The sequence below is a fragment of the Eleutherodactylus coqui genome, chromosome 3, assembly GCF_035609145.1.
Source record: "Eleutherodactylus coqui strain aEleCoq1 chromosome 3, aEleCoq1.hap1, whole genome shotgun sequence".
Lineage (NCBI taxonomy): Eukaryota > Metazoa > Chordata > Amphibia > Anura > Eleutherodactylidae > Eleutherodactylus > Eleutherodactylus coqui.
In genome coordinates this window covers 34,650,567-34,674,958 of record NC_089839.1, presented here as the reverse complement: position 1 = coordinate 34,674,958, position 24,392 = coordinate 34,650,567, and the positions used below count along the sequence as shown (strand labels likewise).

Here is a 24,392-nt window from a genome sequence, read left to right as displayed (position 1 = left end):
CTCTTCTTCTCCCCTTGCTTCTAAACAACAGCACAACAGTCTACTCCATCTGTGTCTCCCCCAATGCCTCCTGTCCCTCTACCACCCCCTCCTTATCACCAGCAGCATTCCTGCACTATCTGCACACACCAAGGGGAAAATCCAGCTCAGCCAATGATAGAACAAGAAATGTAAAAAGTAGCTTTTATTACAAAAATATTAAAAAATATAGAACATTTGGGCTCTGCCTTTTTGCTATCAAGGTTGGTGAGCTGGAATTTATTTTGTACTTTTTTTTACTATCTGTACACAACCTTTCCAGATCTTCCCCTATAGTGTTACTGCCTCTCTTTCTTCTGTAAGGATATTTAGATACATTGTTCCGTGTTAGTAATGGAAGTTGAAGCCATGTAAACACCTAAAATTGATACCTGATCCACTGCTAACTGCAGGCAAATCTTTATTTTCTGCTAGCAGTCTAGATAATCCTAAATTATAACGTGTAGGTGCTTTATATTTACAATGTTATATAGGACTAGTCAAAATATTATCAAATCACTAATATATTGTTATTACAAAACTTATTACATGCTAGAATCCTATTAATAGTAATGATATTTAATTATGCAGAATTAATTATTATCATTAATGATGATAATATTTCTTTATTTTGCAGGAGGCAGGCTTCCTATATGTATTACCTCCTTCCTTTCCCTCCTTAGCAGATGATTAATCACCACCTTCTCAGCTTGGTGTTATGGTCACTATATTACATCCAAGTAGCAGGACTGCAAGTTTGACTAAACTGTTTGCCAACTGTAAAGCCCTTATCCACCATGAAGCCTGCACAAACAATAAGAGTTACTAGAATCCGATTATCCTCCTCACTACCACCACGGTCACTACCAGGCCTAAGAACTGGAGATTGTGAAGTCCATAAAGTTTGTATCTCATTGAATGTTGCCTTATAGTGTCAACTGTAGCTTTAATGATATAGTAATAATAGTGGAAGTAGTACATAATTATTATTCTATAGGTTTTAGGTAAAGCTTATTTCATTTCTTACACTATATAGTTAAAGGGAATGCGTCATCACAAAATGACCTATTATGTCACTTTGTTGGTGATGTTTCTTTAATTTATAGTCAAAATCTATATTAAATAAAATCCTAAAATGTGCATTTTTACACTGACCACAGAGGCTAATAATAGTCATACTTCAAGACCTGGAGAGAAAACTTTGCAGTCATCTCCTTAACATCACAGGCAGAAATACATTGAAAGGTATCACCTATATGTAGATAACATAGGATTTGACATTCACAACAGGTGATTTATAGGCCTCCCCCCACCCCTCCCCTGCAAAATGACCTCTGCACAGGTCACAGAGCATGCCCAGAACAGTTTCCCATACAAGTCAATGGGTCATCTGTGTAAATGGCCCATGAAGCTGCTGTAAAGCATATCTCTAAATGCTGTTAAATGTAGCTCAGGACAGATTGCCACCCCTATAGTCATGTATAGATAATGGTATAAACAAATCTACAATCAGAAAATGAAAACAGATTAGAAAAATTCAATTTGTTTTTCTACCTAGTTTTAATTAATAAAAAATGTTGATGATATAGCCCCTTTAATGGTCACTAATTCTAAAGTCCATGAAGTTTGTATCTCTTGAATGTAACTTTATAGTGTTAGCTGTAACTTTAATTCCATATTAATAATAGTGGTGGTAGTACATTATTATTACTTTATAGGTTTTAAGTAAAGCTTATTGCATTTCTTACACCTTTTAGTTAATAATCACTAATTCTTCCTTTATAATTAATTTACACCATTGTTATATTTATCAAGTAAATACAAAGATTGCTTTCCTAGAGCAGAAGCTGGATGAACTCACCATTATTAGGGATAAAACCCCTTGTTGTGTGGATTTGGAACATTTTCTTCATTGCCTTTGCAGTGGAGTTCCATGTGCTAGATATGATATAGACATATTATTGAGGATTAGGAGGAATGGAATGACTTTACCAGCTCCATAAACTTGTATTGGTCTCCATAGTAGAAGGTTGTCCTGCATCAGATGATGACCCATGATGGTTCCTTTAAAGGGTGGCAGCTGCTCTGTTGCCCTAACCCTGAGGGTTACCTTCACTCCGTTCTACCTGGTCAGGTATTCCTCCCCAGTATCATCACAATGCTCCTCATTAACCCTCTCCCTGCTTTCCTGCTTGCCCTAGCCCTGAGGGTCACCTTCACTCCATTCTACCTAGTCATCAGTAACATCACATTGCTCCTCATTAACCCTCTCCCTGCTTCTCTGCCTGCCCTAGCCCTGAGGATCACCTGCACTCTTTTCTAGTTGGTCATCAGTAACATCACAATGCTCCTCATTAACCCTCTCCCTGCTGCTCTGCTTACCCTAACCCTGAGGGCCATCTTCACTCTTTTACACCTGGTCATCAGCAAGATCACATTGATCCTCATTCACCCTCTACCTGCTGCTCTGCAGTGATTTGGAGATCAGGTTTGACACTTTTTGCTAAACACCTCGATGACAACTCTTTCCCTTTTCTTAATGGAAAGCATCTAACAGCTACATTTCAGGATCATTAGGATAAGAAACAGATAAGGATTGCCTGCTGCTTCATTTACCATTGTCTTCTATCATCTGCAGATAAGGAACATCCACCAGACAGCGGATTAGGTGTAGACCTGGGAGAATCTGCAACATTCCAAATACTAGAAAGTTAAATGATTGAAATAATAACAAGCAATACATTCGAATGTAATTCAACCTCCATGAGCTGCTTGAAAGTTTTTTATTTAATTTATGCATTTTAAATAGAAAGACAGATGTAGCAGAGCTAAATCTGTCAAATCTAGAAGAGCTGTGTTTGTGACTGGCTACCAAAGTGCCTAAGGGCCTGTCCACACTGGTACTGTCACACATCCATGGAAAAAATGTGTAAAACATGCATGCATTTTAAGTATATGTTTGTTTTTCAAATCGCATACACTGTATACATTTCTATCCACTTTTTATATGAAAAACGCGTATAGGCTCTCTTTTCCTTAGGGCCTGTTCAGACTGGCACTTTCACGTTCTTTTCAGGTATGCGAGAAATGTACATGAAAATAAACATGTAAAAGCACATGCATTTTAAGCATTTTTTTTATCGTATATGATATATATATATATATATATATATATATATATATATATATATATATATATATATATATATATATATATCCATCTCCTCTGCTCTGATCCGATTTTTATATGAAAAATAGATACGTTTTTCACTGTAAACTTTTTTTCTAATACTTTTCCCCCTCATTTACAAAAAAAAAGCTACAGATTAAGTATATAGACATTTTCCATTGACTGAAGTGTTAAAAAAAATGTACATATGAGACAAAAAACGTAATAGGCTACATTTTTCAATTCTGCCAAAAAAAGAAAAATCACATGAAAACATTTGTCAGGCTAATCATAGTCAAATGTATGCATAGTTTGACTATGTTTAGCCCATAATAACCTATGGATCTGTGAAACTCTAATTTTTCATCTTTTTTGAACAAATGTCAGTGCGGATGGAACCTTTTTTCATTAGACTTGCTGTGGTGGTTACTAAAGAGTTAACTAAGTTATCACAATGCTAAAAAGAAACAGACACAAATTGAGCTCTGCTACATGCTTGCACGCAGCACCCGGAGAGCTGTAGTGCTGGCTCAGCCCGTGTTCACACTATACACCCACATGATGGGTTTGCACAGTCAGAGAGAAGTGAGCTCTCCCCCTGGTGATCCCCCCGCCTCCCGCACATCGCAGCGCCCTGCTGATCGATTATTTGATAATTGATTTTCTCTCCCACCAATCATCGTCCGTCTCTGCCCCGCCGCCTTTGGATTGGATGAGAGGTTTTCTATTGCTGCCTACTGAGGTTTGGGCCGGCTCACTTTCCCATCTAAGGAGGGGGGTTTCTGTGTACTCTAAAGCATCAGCATTCCTTACAATGTCAACGTGTGTAAAGTTTTTATTTCCTGCAGAGTTATGCGTCTACATGTAAGAAATCTGCCGAATTACAAGACTTCTTCTACATAACACTTGTACGTGATAATAATATTATACATTATACTATATGCAGGCACTCATACTTGACCTGGATATCTTTCATTATACTTTTATATTACACTTATATATGATACTTGCATTAAACGTTATACATGTATTGCTTATTATATATTACATTTATATATTACAATTATGTACCACACTTCCATTACACATTGCACTTATATGATACTTATATAATGCCCATACCTTACACTTATATATTGCTCATCATATTTGACGTTTATACCTTACACTTGCTCATATTGCTCATTATATCTAACACTTATATCTTACATTTCTATGTTGCTCATTATAAATTACACTGATACCTTACACGTATATATTGCTCATTACACGTATACCTTACACTTATATATTGTTCATTATACCCTACACTTGTATACTGCTCATTATATATTACACTTATACCTTACACGTATATATTGCTTATTACACTTATACCATAAACTTATATATTGCTCAGTATTCCCTACACTTATATCTTACACTATATACTGCTCATTGTATATTACACTTATACCTTACACGTATACGTTGCTCATTACACTTATATGTTATCCTTATATAATGCTCATTATACTGTATATTACGCCAAGACCATCACACTTTAATTAGACGTGACACTTCTACTCTGCACTTTACTCATTACATTAGCATTGTACATTACGATTCAATTATACATTACTCTTATATACTGTATACATTACACTGATATACTGCACTCTTTATGTTACACTTGTACTATAGATTACACTTATACACTGCATATTATACTTTACACATTATACTTGTATGGTGAATTTTAGGCATTGCAATAATACCGAATATTATACTTGTTTGCTACTACACTCATATTTATACATTGCACTTACTATATATACTGCACTATATATATTACATTTGACTTCTACATTACTCATATATAATGCACCTTACACATGACAGTGACAAACTGTAGCTTATACGTAACACTTTATAGATTACAGATGGCTGATACACTTTAAACATGACACAGTATGTCACTTACATATCACATACGTACAATATACACAACACGTTTATTTATAGCAGTGTTTGCTGTGTGCCACATAAGTACAATTTCTAACTTTCTTCTAACTTCATAAACTGAGATATATACTGCCTTTATATACGAGGGCTGAATTGGATGTGTATACTTAATTTATGTGTTTGCTGTAAGGTATATGCTGACTGTATATGTATGTGGTTCATTCATGGGTACTTGTTCTATCAGCATGGCTTTTATTCATGTGTATGTGTGTGTATTGACTGCATGTGTAAGTGCTTCATTCATGTGTTGGTGCTTTCTGTATGTGTATGTCCTTCATCCATGTGCAAATGTTTATTTCATGATGTGTATTTACTGTATCACATGGGCATGTGAGTATTTTTGTGCACACTATATTGTCTGGCTATGAGCTTGTAGGTTCATGTGTTTGTTTTGTCTTCATGTATGTGTGTTTAATGCAACTTTCCTGTCATTTATAGTTGCAGCTTTCATTCACTTATTGCATGTGTATGTGTTCACTGAATGAGTAGCCTACAAACATATATTTTGTCTATAGATATAGGTGTATACACTGCTTACATGTATACGTTTGCCTACATTTTTCACGTGTTTCCTAAATATGCATGTCTATGCTTGTGCTGCCTGCTTGTATACTGTATATGTTACCTCATGCATGTCTCTTCTGTTGCCTGCATGAATACTGTATGTATGTGTACTCTGCATTAATATGTGTTCTCTGCATGTAAATGCTTTTTTACACGTATATGTGTTCTCTACATGTCTTCTGTGCTTAATACATTAATATTTGCATTTATGTTTTCTGTAAACGTCTCTTGTGCTCACTGCTTAGTATGAACGTGTTTTTTGAATGTACATGTGTTATGTACGTGTGCCCTGTGCTGCATCCATGTATATGTGTTTTCTGCATGTATATGTATCATGCATTAACCATGGGCTATGTGATCTTCTGCACATGTATAGGTGCTGTCTGCATGTACAGCAAATGCATTATATGCACACTTGTATGCTACTTGAATGTACAGTATATGGATTCTATACACATATATGCTATCTGCATGTTCAATATATGTATTCTATGCACACATATGTGCTGCCTGCATACTGTATATGTATTCTATGCACACATATGTGCTGCCTGCAGGAACAGTAAATGCACTCTATGCACACATATGTGCTACCTACATGTACAACATATGCATTCTATGCCCACATATGTGCTACCTGCATGTGCAGTATATGCACTCTATGCCCTAAGTGCTTCCTACATGTACAACATATGCATTCTATGCCCACATATATGTGCCACCTGCATGTGCAGTATATGCACTCTATGCACACTAATGTTCTGCCTGCATGAATAGTATATGTAATTCTATGCACACGTATGTGCTCTCTGCATGTACAGTATACACATTCTAAGCACACATATGTGCATACGTGCTGCCTGCATTGCTGGTTTGACATATTCTGCGTGTATATTTTCTTCCTTCATGTACTGTCTACCTACACCATCTCCCACTCATCAAGTCAATCACTGGATACAAAGTAGCAACATCCTTCCCGAGTTGTTTTCAATGCAACAATGTAGCACAGTGATTCTTCTCCAGTGGAAAGACAGCATAGGATAAACTACTAAACTAGTGAATATATATATAAAGTGCACTGCCATGAGCTAGAGAAAAAGGCAAGGCTGCAGCAGCTCTATACTGCCAGTCTGGGGCTCTATAGTGTATGTACTTGGGAGCTGGGAATAGTTGCTCTTTTTTTAGCTATATTATTGGAGTGTATGTGCTGCTGCTGTCTGGGATGTCCTCCTTCTCCTCCTCCTCCCCCTCCTTCTCCTCCACCCCCCTCTGCACATGAGCTAGTTGATGCAGCCCATTGCATTGTGTAAGACACGACCTGTTATGGCCACCACTACTTCCGGGTTCCAGCATTCTGGTCCAGACCCAGCTCTCCGCCTGTGCAGCACACACACTGGGAGCAGGCGGCAGCACTGATCGGCAGCAGTGGCGGCAGTCGGCTGGACTCACACTCTCCCTCTGTTCCCCACAGCAGATCGCAGGGAGAAGGAAGAAGCAACTGCTGCAGGCTGCGCACCCAGAGAGGAGCCCGAGCCTCTTGCCTTCTGCAGTTGGACACTACTTCTCCAGGAGATCGCCCATCATTCATTCAGCACCTTGACAAGCGGCGCACCTATGATTGACAGCTCTGGTGGCGCACAGCCATGAGACTTTCCCCTGCTTCCTGCGACTTTTAAACTCATTTTCAGGGGAAAAAAAAGGAGATTTTTTTTTCTGCTCTGGGAAAGAAAAGTCTTGAGAGGCTGAATGACTCTTCTGTGCAAACTCTGGAAACTCGGAAGAAGGATTTAATCTCCTATATATTTCTATATCTCTCCTCGTGGAGTAATTGATTGTCATCCACACTGGCCTTATATAGGATATATTTGAAAGTCAAGTAGCCAGGAGTTAGGAAGGCCGATGGCTCAGAGGGTAGGTGCTCATACATTTAAATGTAATGGAAACGTGGCTCAGGCTCAGGCTGGGAAAACTTTTTTCCATGTGAGAAAAGATGATGTTTTCACTTTTCAAGTGGAGTGCATGCTTCAGTATATATTCTCATAATATATACATACATACAAAAGAGCTCATTTATCATGAAGTGGACATGCACATAGTGAGGTGTATATATATATATATATATATATATATATATATGCACTCTATTCTTTTACATACATAGGGGCGCATGGAGAATGCAACTGAAATGTACAGGGAAATGCAATAGTGTATGCATTCATATATTTAGATAGTATAGTAAATATACATACAGTAGCATAGGTGTTCATGTAGTGTGTGGTGTATATTTCTATAGGTTGAACACAGAAATGTAAGTGGGGTATGTAATTATATTATGCACTACAATACATAAGGGCTCGTATACTCTGTTATAGACATGTGCATAGGGAGAATATACATTTCATGTGTCCTATATAGGAGAATACACTTTACATGTGTTCTTCATATTTATATTGTACATATACTGTATGAATAGGTACTCACATAGACTTCAAAAGGCATGTACAAGGGGAAAATTATCACTCTGTATGAGTTTATATTTATATTATATACACATACATAGGGGCTCATCATATAAAAAGGAGTTGGATATGCATGGGGAGTAAACACTTAACATGTGTTCTGTATATTAATATTATACATGTGTATAGAGACTCATAAATGCAAAAGACATTCACAAGAGGAAAACTATCATTCTGCATGAATTGTATATATTTATATTATACACATATACAAAGGGGCTCATCATATACAAAGGAACTAAATATGCATAAGCCTATTAGCATACACATGCACGTATTTTTTTCCAAATAAAATGTATAAAATGCAGCAGGCATATAGAGAGAGACTTTTTAACAATATATACTGAGGCTCATATAAACGTTAAAGTACTATACATGGGGCAATACAGTTGGGTAGGCATATATGTATAGGCACTCGTATAGAATGCAAAGGACATGTACAGGAAGAAAACTGTCATTCTGCATGAGTTTTATATAATTAAATTACATACACATAAATAGAGGCTAATCATATAGAAAGGAACTGGATATGCATAGGGGGAATATTTTAGCATACACTTGTATATAGTGGTTTATATAAAATACAGCATATATATATATATATATAGAGAGAGAGAGAGAGAGAGAGAGAGAGAACATTTTACAATATATACTAAGGCTCATATAAAAGTCACATGGGACAATACAGTTGGTTATGCATGCATGTTTAGGAGCAATGAAAGCATGTATATAAGTATGTATAAACCCTCTTTATGCCCCTATACACATACACATAGAAACATTATTAACTTTTCAGAACTTTAGCAAAATATACTCAAAATATATTTCCACCACTTTATATTATATCATGCGATATATATATATATATATCGCTATACATGTAGCTGACGACTTTACCACTCTACCGTAGCTACTATTGACAGCAGCAGCTAGCTTGTAGTAAACAATGCAAGTTTCTAAAGTGCTGGTGCCTATGGGAATGTAAAGTCAGATCTAATCTCTCCTAAAGATCTGTCACTTCAGTGAAGTTGTATTCCAAATAACACAAGTAATCTTAATTGCTGCCACTTCTTGTGCACATAATCAGGAGCCTTGCAATAATTAAAAGTCATTAAACTTTGCATAATATGAGTGCTGAGCCATAATGAGCTATCTAGAATAGAAAGCTGCTTTGTTGCTGACACTTAAGCTTTACCAAGTGTCATCATCACCGCAGAACACAAGCTATTTACTAAGATCCACACTCACTGATCATGTCCTAGGATTGGAGACTCAGTCACTTACTAGGCTGAACTTTTGGTAGAAGACAACATATAGTATAGTATGCGCATAATGTGTAGAGCAAGTATTACTGGAGGTCTACACCGACTACCTATACTATAACACACACATAGTAGTATTCTGCATTAGTACATATAGTGATTATAGTACAAAATATATATGGCTGTATAGATAGATAGATAGATAGATAGATAGATAGATAGATAGATAGATAGATAGATAGATAGATAGATAGATAGAGTCTATAGATCTATGAAATAAGTCCCAGCTGACACAACAGGCTAACTTCCCCTAATTGGCCTCATTGACACATGTTGGCATATGGTTATTGAATTAGGCAAACCCTTCTCAGCTTCATTTTCAGCTTCACTTCCCAACTGCCACCTATAAAATATTCACTTTTTGTGATTTGCATTGGGTTTTTCATGTGGACAGAGTAATAAGTAAATGTAATAGAAGCTTGGGCGAAAGTCTGCAAAGACAGAGCTATTCAGCAGCCACAAGCTTCTTGATGGAGAGGAGCATGATGAAAATGGTGGTAGTAGTGGTGGAGGGCCCCATCTGATGCCCTATGCTCTCCCTTGTCTTATGGTGTCTTTCTATCTGTCATACAGTACGACGACTTGCCCCATTTCGGTGGGATGGATGGAGTAGGGATCCCCAGTACCATGTATGGGGACCCCCATGCTGCTAGGTCCATGCAGCCTGTTCATCATATGAATCACGGTCCTCCTCTGCACTCCCACCAGTACCCGCATACCGCCCATACCAACGCTATGCCCCCCAGCATGGGCTCCTCAGTCAATGACGCCCTCAAGAGAGATAAAGATTCCATCTATGGGTAGGTACAGCTACCAGATCTGCTGTGTATAATACACACTTGCGAGTTTACCCCAATAATACCCGGGCACAGCTCATGTGTGTTCTGATCACTTCCAAACGAGAACTGCAAGTTAAAATAAAAACTTCCGAAAAGTTTTGAGCTGCTTATTTTCCATAGTGAATGATGTATTATTATATCATAGTTTTATGTGCAATCAGTTAAGTTATGAGTTTTTTTTAACACGTACAAATTTTCTAACTTTGTGCGACATTTTCTAAACTTTTTGCGGGAAAAGTTTAAAAACTAATGTGAACGTTTGCAGCCGCTGCCAGTTGCTAGAATTGTGTGTGGATGGGCTGCATTATACACCAATGAATGAGTAGTAAATAAATGTATATATGTATTAAAATAAAAATAGATGTCAAATGTGTGTGTGTGTGTAATATCTTGTTTATTTTACCTTGACCTACATACATTGTTGCACTGCCCTCAGTTCTCCCTATGAATTTCCTAAATAAATGAACCCAAGTGTAATAATCTCCCTTAATTGTTGCACACTACTACTAAAAGTCTAGTTTATTTAGCCGGGTAACATAGTATCTCTTGCAAGAACAGCTTTTCGCTTCTCTGAAACTTAAAAGAGAAAGTTAAAACAGAATTGAAGCCTAATAGGCGAATCCCTTTAACTTTAGTTGTAAAGTTCCTAGAGATGTCTATGGCCTTTTTAGCTTTTACCGCAGCCAAATACGACTTCCCTTGTGCTCTTCTGATCTTATTATAACGCTATCATATATATAAAGGGACAGATATAGCAGTAGTGGAAGAAACTTATTTTGTTATAAAACTTTAATACTTATTACTATAATTATTAATAGTGCTTATATCGATATTATTAACGTAGCTTATTATTGCTAGTATTCCTATTATTATTATTCCTACTACTACTATGATTTTTAGTATTACTTTTAGTAATACCATTATGATCATCACTACTTAAACTGCTGACAAATATTACTTTTACCACCTTGTATTTATTTATTTTGTATTTGTATATATTTGTTACTTTGCAGTTAATATTTACAAACAAAGTATACTTAAAGGTAAACATGTTAACCCTTTCCTAAACAGGCAGCTTTGGGCAGTAGCGATGATAAACTTCTTAATATTCTGTTTAATGATTGTAGCTAAAAACGTGATCACAGATGATGTCATTATCTCAGTGTAGAGGTCATCACTACTGTGTGCTATAGAATTGGGGAAAGCCAAACTAAATGTCTATACGGGGTGTAGTGAAGCTGAATTCGCTGTAGATATAAGTGTTGATTAGTGTGGTGAGAATATCTTCCATCGAGCCATACTCATCGTTGTGTATCGTAATGTTGCATTCGGGTTGTATATAGCATTGCTGTGTATCGTAGCGTTGCATTTGGGTTGAGTATAGTGTTATATATTTGGGTGCTATAGTACGGCGGTGTTTATATTACAATATACTATCATGGTATGACTATTGCATGTTACAGAATGAAAAAAAAAAGAAAGGAAAAGCGCATTGCATTTGGGAGATGTAGTGTTGTTGTACTGTATGTGTATATTCGTAGTGATTGTATATAATTGTGAGTGTCTGTGCGCCTTTTTGTGTTCATTGCTGTTGTGTACATTGTAACAACCACTGTTGGGTATAGTATTATTAAATAATTGACAGTGCTTTGCATTTGGGGGTTGTAGTGTTGCTTTCTGCCAATATATGTCTGTATATATCCGTGCATATGCATATACACATGTGTGTATATATAGTGTGTATGTTTATATGCATGTATTTGTGTGTGTCGGGCGATGTTCTAACAATCATACAATGACTGTTGGGAAGTATAGTGGGATAAAAGCTTTAGGTTCTTGCACTGCTGTGCGCTTGTGTATACTGTATGTTGTTGCATTCGAGTGTTGTTTGCTGCGAACATATGTGTGTATATGTATATGTGCATGTGTTTGTGTGTGTTAAGTGATGTAACAATCATACAATGACTGTTGGGAAGTATAGTGTACTAAAAGCATGTTAGTAGTGTCTTGTCCTGCTGTGTGCTTGCGTAAAATTGTAGCAACCACACACCGATTGTGTTCTGTATAATAAAAATAAAACTACTACAACGTTGTATGGATGCTTTGTGTTGTTTGTTTGCTTGTTTTATCATGACTGTTCATCGTCTTGCCCAGGGCCTGTAGTGTTGTGTAGCACTGAGCTGACAAGGGCATAGGGGCATATGCCCTCTCTGATCATGTGGCACTGGTGGGTACATGCGTTATTGATGTGTTGTATTTCTCTTGCAGACACCCCCTGTTCCCTCTATTAGCACTGATTTTTGAGAAATGTGAATTAGCTACTTGTACCCCCCGAGAACCAGGGGTGGCAGGCGGTGATGTGTGCTCCTCTGAGTCTTTCAATGAAGACATTGCAGTATTCGCCAAACAGGTCAGCCAAACAATGCATGAATAATTCCACACTACACCCATGATATTGTTTATTTACATACATGTATGATTACATATGCCGTACATATACACATGTGCATACACTCCCTTGATGATAACTGTATACAAAACTATATACAAACTTTAGCAATTCTTGTAATGAGGCAAAGAACTTAATGGCAACTTAAGTGATTGATTGTATTTCCTTATATTTGGCTTCAGATTCGAGCAGAAAAACCTTTGTTTTCTTCTAATCCGGAATTGGATAACTTGGTAAGAGATCATTTTCACACACACGCATATATATAACTTTTGTCTATATTTTCTTGCTTTCTTATATCTACGTTTTTGTTTTTGGCTCCCTTGCATGTCTATTTTGCACATAGCTCTTAATTACAAGTCATAGAGAGTGTTACAGAGTAGCAGTTTGGTCTAGTCATTCGCACAATGATCAGAGCACAGATATCAGCCCCTCTTTACTAAATGAGATGGTCCTTTTTATTGCACCCTGCAGTAATCAGCTTCTTGGTTTATTTAGGGTTGTTAGCCTTCTATGTGTATCACATCCCCCCAGAGTTGTAGACAAACAGATTGAAAATACATCAAAAGCCCCCCACAATTTAGAGGATTGCAATGGAAAGGAATCCAAATTAAAGGCAAAAGACTGGCATTCCATACCATTTGCCGATGGATAGTTAAACTCTAGTTTAGATAATTAACTGTATATTATATTTAATGTACTAGGGTAAATCTGTATAGGATGTCTTTGGCTGTTCTGTGCTGTAATAGTGATCCTAGTGTTTCTGCCTGTTTCTTTTTACAGATGATCCAAGCCATACAAGTATTAAGGTTTCATCTATTGGAATTAGAAAAGGTAAAAAAAAAAACATGTGATGAGGAGTCATAATAAGATCTAGAGAATTTGCATAGATGTCTTTATTTCTGGTTCTGTGTAATTAGTGTCAAGACAAATCACTGAATCCATTTCTCTTTTTGCTTTAATTGCCATTTCAGCTACTAAATCCAGAATCACCACCGCCCAGGCCTGGTGTAGAGTGCAATACTAGGCTGCATGTGTGCATTACTGTTTATATTGATTGTCATATTTTGGTAGATTATTATACTGTTTGTATTCATTGTCATATTTTTGGTGGATTATTATACTATTTGTGTTCATTGTCATATTTTGGTGGATTATTATGTTTGTACATAACAAAATAAAGAAATAAACTAAATAAAGGGGGAAGGGAGGATTCAGGACACTGATTGTTGTGGGAGTTTTTCCATCGACAGAGCTGCCTGCTCTCTGGGACTGTTCTTGCAGGCTGAAGGGAGAAGGATGATAATGTCATTTTACTGGCTGTTTTGCATCTGAGCAATAAAGGGGATTGCAGTTTGATGCCGGCTATAAAAGTCGCATGCCGGCTTTTTTATTTTATTTATTCCATTTCTCTATGGCTTTAAATATTAAAGCACCCGCCTATCCAAGGCTGAATACAGCTGCTAGTAGTGTATTTTTGCATTGTATTTTTCCCATTTGCCCTAAGCAGCCCCTGATGATGCTGCTGATATAACTAGATGAAATTAAATAGTTTACTTTAAATGTCACCCATGCAGGTCACCATCTCTGTTGTGGTCACAGCCCCAGGAGCAGATGAATTTAGCACGGGTGTTGCATTTGTTGTAGCTTGTGAATCATCTTGTCAGTGTCAATTTTCTAAGATATCTCTATTTTAGCAGAAAAGAAAGTTCCTGATGCGTCTTGGAAGAAGGGTCTCAGGAGGATAATTGCAATGCGTTCCCCTTGTTTGTGTACCAGGAGATCTTGATTGCTCTTGTCAATTTTATTTATCTACGCCTGATTATATAGTTTATTATTTTTTTTTCTAGGTACATGAACTGTGCGACAATTTCTGCCATCGGTATATTAGTTGTTTGAAAGGAAAAATGCCCATAGACCTGGTCATTGAGGACAGGGAAGGTGGATCCAAGTCAGACAGTGAAGACATGACCAGATCAGCAAACCTAACAGATCAGGTAAGGAGAGCAGATCCCTTCTTGTCTTCCTCACTCATTCCTATTGATATTCATGCCATTTGCTGGGGCCTTTCTATTATTTGCATATGATTAAGGAAATGAACATTTTGGAATAATGTGCCTATTATTGCTTCATTAAGCCCTGATCTCGGATTAGACCTGGCAGGATGAGCTGGTATAGAGTCTTTTCCAGCCAGCATGTCCTGCTTATTGGGTGGCTTTTTATGTTTGATTTTTTCTTCTAATAATGAAAATAAATGAGTTTAATTTAAAGGTAGGATCCAGTTCAGGATGAAATATAAGTGCAGAGCTTAGGATAATGCTGAATATGTGTTTTATTGATTATGATCTGCAAGGATATATGTGCATTGGTTGCAGGGATCGCATTAGTGTTCTATAGATGATGATGGGAGTGATCTGTACAGTGGTTACAGTGACCATGCTGTGTACTTGTGCTGTACTAAAAAGAGGTATTAGGTGTGTACAATAGGTGCAGTGATGACACTATATGTATATTCTTTAGGATGTATGCCCCAGTCGAAAATTGCATTCTATAGGTGATAAACGGGAGGCACTTGTGGCACCTTATATTATTGAGCTATAGAAGATATAGTGAATGCAATGATCATACAACATATTGTTGTTATATAGGCTATACTGGATACAGTGACCATACTGTATATTGGTGTATATAGTATGCAGTGATCATATTGCATATTGATATTGTATATAATGGATACAGTGATCATCCTTCATGTTGTTGTTTAATAGGCTATACTGGATGCAGTGACTGTACTATATATGCTATAGTGGATGCAGTGATCATGCAGCAGATTGGTGCTATTCATGATATAGTGGTCGTAATTATCTCCTATGTACTGAATCATAGATGACACAATGAATGCAATGATCGCAAGTTATAAATAAGCATATAAGTGTTATATTTTACTCGTGATCCCACTAGATATGTTAAGATGACAATGGAAAGGGATATATGGGCCATAAGTGCAGTAATGTCATCACACTATATATGCATTCTGTATATGAATGATGTGCACATATGAACTGGATACAGCCGATCACTGTATGTTTGTTTATTCAATATATTTCGAAGTAAGGATTAGTTGCAGTGGGTGCAGTGATCGTACTGCATAGTAATGCTGTAAATGAGTTGTATGCAGTGGGTACAGTAATTATTACACTATATGTACATTTCGCATGATGATATGGGGGGGGGGGGGGTGCAGTGATCCAACTGCATAGTAATGCTGTAAATGAATAGCGGTACATATGTAGTAGGCACAGTAATTACATTATGTGTGAATTCTGTATATGGTGACAAGGGCATAACGTGCACTGAGTGAAGTGATCGCGTTGCATATTCATACTATAAATTAATAGGGTTAGATATGTAGTGGTTACAGTAATTGCATTATATATGGTGACATGGGCATAACGTGCAGTGATCACACTGCATAGTAATGCTAAAAATGAGTAGATATATATGTTGTGGGTACAGCAGTTGTATTAAATGTGCACTCTGTATATGGTGAGATGGGGATAAGGTGTAGTGAGTGCAATGATCGAACTGCATGGTAATACTATAAATAAATAGGGATAGATATGCAGTGAGTGCAGTAATTGTATTAAAATTTCACTTTGCAAATGGTGACATGGGGATAATGTGCAGTGAGTTCAGTGATAGCATTGCATAGAAATTATATAATGTGTATATATATATATATATATATATATATATATATATATATATATATATATATATATATATATATATAATGCTGTGGGTACAGTAATTCCATTATATGTCCATTCTGGCATTCTGTATGTGGTGATAGTGTGTTGTGATCGCACTGCTTAGTAACACTATAGGTAAATAGGGATGGATATATATATATATATATATATATATATATATATATATATATATATGTAGTGGTTACAGTAATTGCATTATATGTGCATTCCGTATATGGTGATTTAGTGCAGTGAGTGCAGTGGTCGCACTGTATGCATACTATGGGTGATAATGGAGGATGTATATGTGCACTATGCAGTAGTCTAGGTGGTCTGGTGAATAACATGGAGCAGGACTGGGCTATGCTCTTGCTGTGTGCACGGTTCATTAGGCTGTCTTGTCAGTTTCCCTTGGCCGAGCGCATTCAGACCTCAGTGCACATTGCTTTGTGCACAGGCTGCTTACAGAGAGCGCCCATCTCCCTGGAAATCAAATGCTGTAAAATCAGCCAGTGTTCTATATGTCTGTATATAGTCTTTTACTATCACGATCCTGAATATAATATACAGGCATGCCATTATCCTATAGCACTAGCAATATGCAGGAGGAATCCCTCGTAGCAACTGACCTCTCTGTAGCCAGAGGCCAGTGCAAGAATTGGCGCAGGAGGAGTCGCAATGCATGAATTGTATTTCTCACCCAGGAGGTTTCCAAGGCTTATTTATATTGATTTCATTGTAAGGTCATTTTGCATTAATAAGGGGTTAATGCTTTGTGTAGTTAAACTGCTGGGACAGTGTTATGGCTGTAGGATAAGAAAGGAGTGAGACAAGGGTTAACTGACTGTGTGCATTAACCCTGAATGAAAGGGGAATCAATGATGGTGACTGCATGGTGTGCAATTGCTTGCTACTAGAGGAGAAAATAGGCTCGGCAGTGTAAAGGTTAATTAGGCAGTGACTGGAGAAATAAGAGTGAAGGTTGTGCTATAGGTTTTGGAAGTTCTATGTAGTTTGTAACTAATTTGACTTTTTCTCGTTTTGCTTTTCCTATTGTATCATTATTAAATCACCAAAAGCTGCAAATTATAGTAAATATTATAGTGATGTTAAATAGTCCAGTATGATAAGACATGTATTATAGAGGAGATACCTTTATTGGCTAACCACAAAAAAATGATAAGTGCAAGTTTCAAGGAAGCACCTTACAGGCTATATCACTACATTGATAGAGCCTGATGAAGGGGCATTACTTAACCCTGAAAGCTTGCTTATATAATTCTTCTGGTTAGTAATTATTTTAATATATGTTACATTGCTGGATATTATTATACCCTGTCTAGATGATATGTTTGTGCCCCTGGTATTTGTTTAGCTGTGGATGTTGTTTGTGAACCCAGTAATGTAATTATTATCACTAGATAAAGTATTGTGTGTAATAAGAGTATCTACTGGGAGTTACTTGCTATATACTCCATTCACAGCCAAATCCTTGCAGGCACATAGCCTTGCCACAGCCAGGACTCCTAAGGGTTAACTCGCTGTCCTATCACAGGGGCGTATGCCATTTCGGTCCGTGAAATACGCTATATGGCCCGTTTCAGATCAGCATATGGAAACACGTCCATACCAAGGATCTGTACTAGGGCCATGTTTCAGATGACATTACAGCCGTATGTCACAGTATTTACATCAGTGTTTACCTCCGTATATTTTATTTTGTATTGTACAAATACTGAACCGTAATTGCGAATAGCAATGCGGAGGCAAATACGTAAAAAGTGAGTAATGCTATGTTTTTAATATAGCAGCTGTAAGACATACGGCCGTATAAATAGATACATAGACTTACATTATCTTCATATTACGGTCCACAAAACACAAACCAAATCTGGAGCTAAAATACGCTCCTCTGATTGGGGCCTATAGATGTATTTGCGTTGGGTTTTTTGCACACGTACTCACTGTGTTTTTTTTTTCATGTACGCAAAAAAAATGCAAAAAGGCCCAACTGATGTCATAATTCTTTTAACTACTGTTTTTTGTCAACATGTATAAAAGCCAGTGAATATGCATACAATTGCATATTTGCTGTGTTTTATGCAATCCCATAGACTCGAATGGCAGTTTCGGTCCATGGTACGGATCAAAATAGGAAATCCTGCTATTTTTTTAAATTGTTCATAGGGTTTATGCTGTCCGTATTACGTGCTTAAAAAATATGCAGCTAATACGGACTGAAAATACACCCATGTGAATAAGCCCTAAATGTGCAATGGAGTTATAATGAAAATCATGAGACTATTAGAAAATGATTAGTATCAAATAGTAATGATAATAATCATTGCGAGCCCCAATGGCAACAGGGGCGGATGCGAGTGACGACAATCAGCGTACAGCATTGCAGAATATATATGTGCCATATAAAGGAGTAAACCCGCTGAATTCAATAATAATTATAATAATACTCATATTTTGTTTTACTGTCCCCCCTACCATTCCATGAAGCATTGCATTGATTGGTTCATGTCCACTTCACATTCTAAAGTAAAGCTTTACATCCCAGAGAACCCATAGCAAACTGCAGGCCGGAGTTGGTCAAGTACAAAAAAAAAAAATTGCCATCCAACAAGTCTTCTAGAACCCAGGTTACTAAAAACCTCTGCTGTGCAGGGTACATAAAGCTATTTGAGCAAATTACAAGAATAGCTCGGGGGCGCAAATGAAATCAACACTTTAATTGCCTCCAAGATGAAGATTTATGCCTCATTTTCTCCAAGAAATCATTATTTTCTTGAGAAAGTGACCTAGAACAGAAGAGGATAACAGATCTTAAAACAATTAGTAAATTCAACTGTTGCACAATTATTTTGGAAAGTACTTCGCAATGAATTTCGGACATCAAATACGCCGTTCGCGGTGGAAACAGACGCTGGGTTGTAAATTAGTGCATTTTACTTTTTATTATCTCGTGATACGTCTCCAGCCTTTACTATGTCAGCGTCGGACGGGATTAATTCCTTGTAGTCTTTGTCATGCTGGTGGAAGGCCTAATGGCTCATAACTTTAACGCCGGCAATTGCTTACTATATAACTGAGGCAGAGCATATGTAGCAGTGCTGAACTTGTCATTTGGCCATATTGCTTTTCTAGAAGACTGCAAGTAAAGTTACTAAGTTATTTTGTGTATCAAGCTTGAGTTAAATAAACAGTTAGTTACCTAATACATTCAGATCTGATACATATTTAGCCCCAGTCCGCTCTATGTACTTTTTTTTAGGACCTATTGAGATTCATTTTTAAATGCGAAGTCAAACTTTTAGTAGAAGTTTTGGATCAACTTTGCCTTTAGTTCATAATTTGGATCCCAGGACTCTACCCCCTCCCGTAGAAAACGAATTCCTGCAGACTAAAAGAACTTTTCCCTTTTTTTTTACGAATGCGGCCAAGCCAGTTTTTGAACTGCACTGTTGTCTCCTTGCTGACAAATGAAGATCCTCTTCAGGTGTTATATGATCTGTAGTGGCTAGTTGCCTGTTTAACTTGTTTCCTTGCAAAGTAGAGAAAAGAGGAGCGGGCTTTTACCAGCACTAGAGTCTGTCCTTCATCTTGTCATGTAACTCAATACTGCTTCCTGTCCAGTATCTGACCTCTCCATACAGCTCCACCTATGGTTACCACTGGAGGAGCTCCTTATAAACAGCCATGTTTCATTAACTCTTTCTGGGTGCCCCACTCTAATGGAATCCTTCATGGTATAGGGTTCGCAATCTCTTTGATTATGAATCATCGTCCGCATAAATGTTTTTAGACTTTGAGAGGTTCAGTTGATGCTTGACTACTATAACTAGCTTTACGTCACAGCTTATTGACTTTGACCACTCAACTCTGAGAACTTTAGAAAAGTTTTTGAGGAAGTTTTTTTTTTTTTTAACTCTCATCACTGAGAATTTTGGAAAATATTTTAGGAAACTTTTTAGGAGGTAAATTAAAAAAAAAAGTAATTGCAAGTTTTTTAGGCAATACGCTTAGGCTTATGCTATTGTAGTCTGAGAAACCGTAATATCTAACTACTATATCTATCGCCATAGTACAATCAAGTCTAGTTAACTTGCCCAATAGTATATGATATCTTCCACTGATTTCCAAAAACTGTTGGTTTGTTGATCCTTCTCAGACTATGGGCCATGTAAAGGGATCATTGTAATCCTCATGGCCTAGCTAGTTCACCTAAACGCCTAGATAGGAGGAAGATCTCTTATATCATGGTCCACTTAAAGAGAAAAAGAAAGAAAAAACCTTTAAACTTTTTTTTTTTGCAAATTCTTCCTCTAAAGTTCACAGCAGCTCGGGTTTCCACTACCCTCCGGTAGGAGTTAATTTGTCTATTTCATAAGGTACAGATGAAAAATACACACTGGACATTTTCAAATGGGCAATTAAAGTGATACATGACAATATGGTAACAATAAGAAGCAAGGGACTTTTCTTAATTTCACGGCCGTATTTCAAGCGCAGTTAGAAGATTATGGTTAATGCTGCGTTCTTTTTTTTCACCGATAAGTGTTATCGTTACTTGAACCGGTTTTAGTTTTATCTCGGGGTCAGATATCGCATATGTTTTATTTACATGGTAGTGGCAATGCAGAATAATTCGGCGAGTAAACGATTGAATTAGGGTGCAAACGATCGAGCATACTTAAATTGTATAAATGGCTTTTTCTATGATGGATACAGTGTATTATATAATACACTGCAATATGTCATGTATAATATAAAATGAAGAGTATTTTTTATGTAGAACTATTTTTTGAAAACGTTTATATTTTTGTTGTTTATCTATTTATCTATGCAGAAAACTTTAAATTTACATTTAATATATGGCATGCCATTCAAGTAAAAGTTTGCCACTTATTAGTATTAACGCAATAAATGTTAAGCTAAAGTTTCCTACATTTATATATTATACACCTATGTAGCAGAACTAAATCTGTTGCGTCGGGTACTTGCATTCATTTAGATAACTTATAGACTTATCCATATATTGTATTATATAGTTTATATAATTCACTGTAATATATAATATTCCAAGTATTTTTGCCTGATACTATATTTTATGGTATCTATCTATCTAAATAAATATCTATCTATGTATCTATCTATCTCATATCTATCTGTATATCTACCCACCTATCTATTTATCTATCTATCTCATATCTATCTCATATCTATCTATCTATCTCATATCTATCTATCTATCTATCTATCTATCTATCTCATATCTATCTATCTCATATCTATCTATCTATCTATCTATCTATCTATCTATCTATCTATCTATCTGTCTATCTATCTGTCTATCTCATATCTATCTATCTCATATCTATCTATCTCATATCTATCTATCTATCTATCTATCTATCTATCTATCTATCTATCTCATATCTATCTATCATCTATCTATCTATCTATCTATCTATCTATCTATCTATCTATCTATCTATCTATCTATCTACCATCTATCTATCCCATATCTATCTATCTATCTATCTATCTATCTATCTATCTATCTATCTATCTATCTATCTATCTATCTATCTCATATCTATCTATCTATCTGTCTATCTCATATCTATCTATCTATCTATCTATCTATCTATCTATCTATCTATCTATCTATCTATCTATCTTATCTCATATCTATCTATCTATCTATCTATCTATCTATCTCATATCTATCTATCTATCTATCTATCTATCTATCTATCTATCTATCTATAGAGATGCAATGAACCTTAAATTGACATTTAACATGTTGCATGCCATTCAAAGTGTCCAGTAAAAGTTTGCCGCTTATTGGTATGTAATGAGTTAAATGTCAAGTTAAAGTTTGCTAAACCCGTACATTATACGCAGATGCAGCAGAACTTAATCTGTTGCATCTTTTACTTCCTTTACTTCCATTACAACAACTTACCGACTTAACATAATTCTTTAGACTTACCTGTACTTGTAGAAGAACACCTCTGAGTACTCATTGTAATACCAAGATCCATTGCGTCAAAAGACCCACTAAGCAGTGCAGTATCTATATAAAGTCATTGTTTGGCCACCTTCTGAGGAGTGTATGCTTGCTCTGTATCAGGTCCGTGTTGATGGGACCGTAATACGGAGCTCATATATATCTATAGGGTAATCACATGGCTGTTTTTTCAAAAACGCAGCACGCTCTATTTTTTGCGTATTTGCCCCCCCCCCTTTTTTTTCCCTGTTGGTCAAATAGAGATCAGTATTTGCCCAATACACAATAATAAAAACACAGATGAAAAATTGATGAGTGTAATGTCTTTCGAAACCCGTCCATATTATAAACTTGTTTTCATACGCTCGTCTGAAACCGGCCTTACTGGTGCAATCACGAACATTTGGGTTCATACCTCTGCATGATTATAATAAATCTTCACATTAAGAAATGAACTTCATGTAAGGAATTAAGCAGGAACATACTATAGATAGAACACAAGATAATCACAAATACAATGAATTAATTGACATGACTAATTGGATCGAGTGTGTTTCTGCTATAGATAGAGGATTTACAAGCCCAAATTAGTTTGGATGTCATTTAAAATATTTACAAAAAAACTACCGTAATTAATTAAAAAAAAAAAAATTCGAAATCACTTCGAGAAAATAATCATTTCTTGAAGATTTCTATTTTCGAGGCAATTAACAGGTTAACGCCATTTCATATGCACTACGATATCCTGATGAGCTGCTGACTGACAAACTCTCTTCTGTTGTCTCTTAATGAATCATCATGTACGATTTGAGTTACTTTTTGATACCCTGTTTCCCTGAAATAAGACATACCCTGAAAATAAGACATAGCATGATCTTCCAGAATTTTTGAGGATGCAAAATGATTTTTCAGGCTTTTTGAGGATGCTTGAAATATAAGCCCTACTCCAAAATTAAGCCCTGCTAACAGTTAATTTAAAAAGTCAATTTTAAATAGTGTCCAGGCAGCTATACATGTAAAAAAGTTAAACCTTTTTGAACAAAAATTTATATAAGACACTGTCTTATTTTCGGGGAAAACACGGTAGTTGCACTTGTTACTTTTAACTCCTCCGAATTGTAATTGGAGCAAATAATAAGATAGTAATTGCAAAGGTCATGTGCGACATATGTATGTATAGGCCTTATTGTAAACCTTCCACTGCAGAAACGTATGACAGGGAATGGGTGCCATAATTGGTCGCCCATGTGATATATTCCTTATATACTGAGAAGCATTTTTATGCTTATTTGGCATATTTGAGACATTTTCTTTGAGCCATCAATTCTATCTATTAGTAGTAAATACATAGCGTATAATAGGTTTATACTGATAAGCTGTAAAGCACATAGACAAACATCATTCGTTATTTGTATAGTTCCATCGTCTATGGCTCTGTGTAATACAATAGTCAAAGCAAAAGCAGCAATTAAATTACATCAAGTCACTTGCAGAGAGAGCTTTGCCCATATGAGCTTACAATCTAATGGCATGGTATTGTGAGTCGCTACTTAATACAGGGATAGTTATAGTGAAGACGGAGCCATAGTCAATGGTAGAGTTCATTAGGGGACGGTCAAAGTGATTAACAGACTGTTAATAGTAGTTTCGGATGAGCATAGTGTAATATGTCCTCAATATGGACATTACAGCCGTCATCAGTATTTCACCACTATTTGATCAGTATTTGCCATC

The 24,392-nt window shown here is 36.4% G+C and overlaps 1 protein-coding gene and 1 long non-coding RNA gene across 6 annotated transcripts in view; one reads left to right on the top strand and one right to left on the bottom strand.

Moving 5' to 3' along the window:
- Positions 1–2,484, bottom strand: part of LOC136619724 (uncharacterized) — a 14,783-nt gene extending 12,299 nt beyond the window's left edge. The window contains exons 1-2 of the long non-coding RNA XR_010791015.1: positions 2,401–2,484; positions 1,880–1,956 (exon numbers count right to left, since the gene is read on the bottom strand). This is a non-coding gene — a long non-coding RNA (uncharacterized lncRNA). The remainder of the gene's footprint in view (positions 1–1,879; positions 1,957–2,400) is intronic.
- A 4,583-nt stretch (positions 2,485–7,067) lies between these two features.
- Positions 7,068–24,392, top strand: part of MEIS1 (Meis homeobox 1) — a 167,715-nt gene continuing 150,390 nt past the window's right edge. For all 5 annotated transcript variants that reach the window (XM_066595474.1, XM_066595473.1, XM_066595478.1 and 2 more), the window contains exons 1-6: positions 7,068–7,666; positions 10,170–10,396; positions 12,704–12,845; positions 13,067–13,117; positions 13,668–13,718; positions 14,735–14,881. In XM_066595474.1, coding sequence (XP_066451571.1) covers positions 7,655–7,666; positions 10,170–10,396; positions 12,704–12,845; positions 13,067–13,117; positions 13,668–13,718; positions 14,735–14,881 — 630 coding nt within the window. In that variant the 5' untranslated portion in view covers positions 7,068–7,654. The remainder of the gene's footprint in view (positions 7,667–10,169; positions 10,397–12,703; positions 12,846–13,066; positions 13,118–13,667; positions 13,719–14,734; positions 14,882–24,392) is intronic.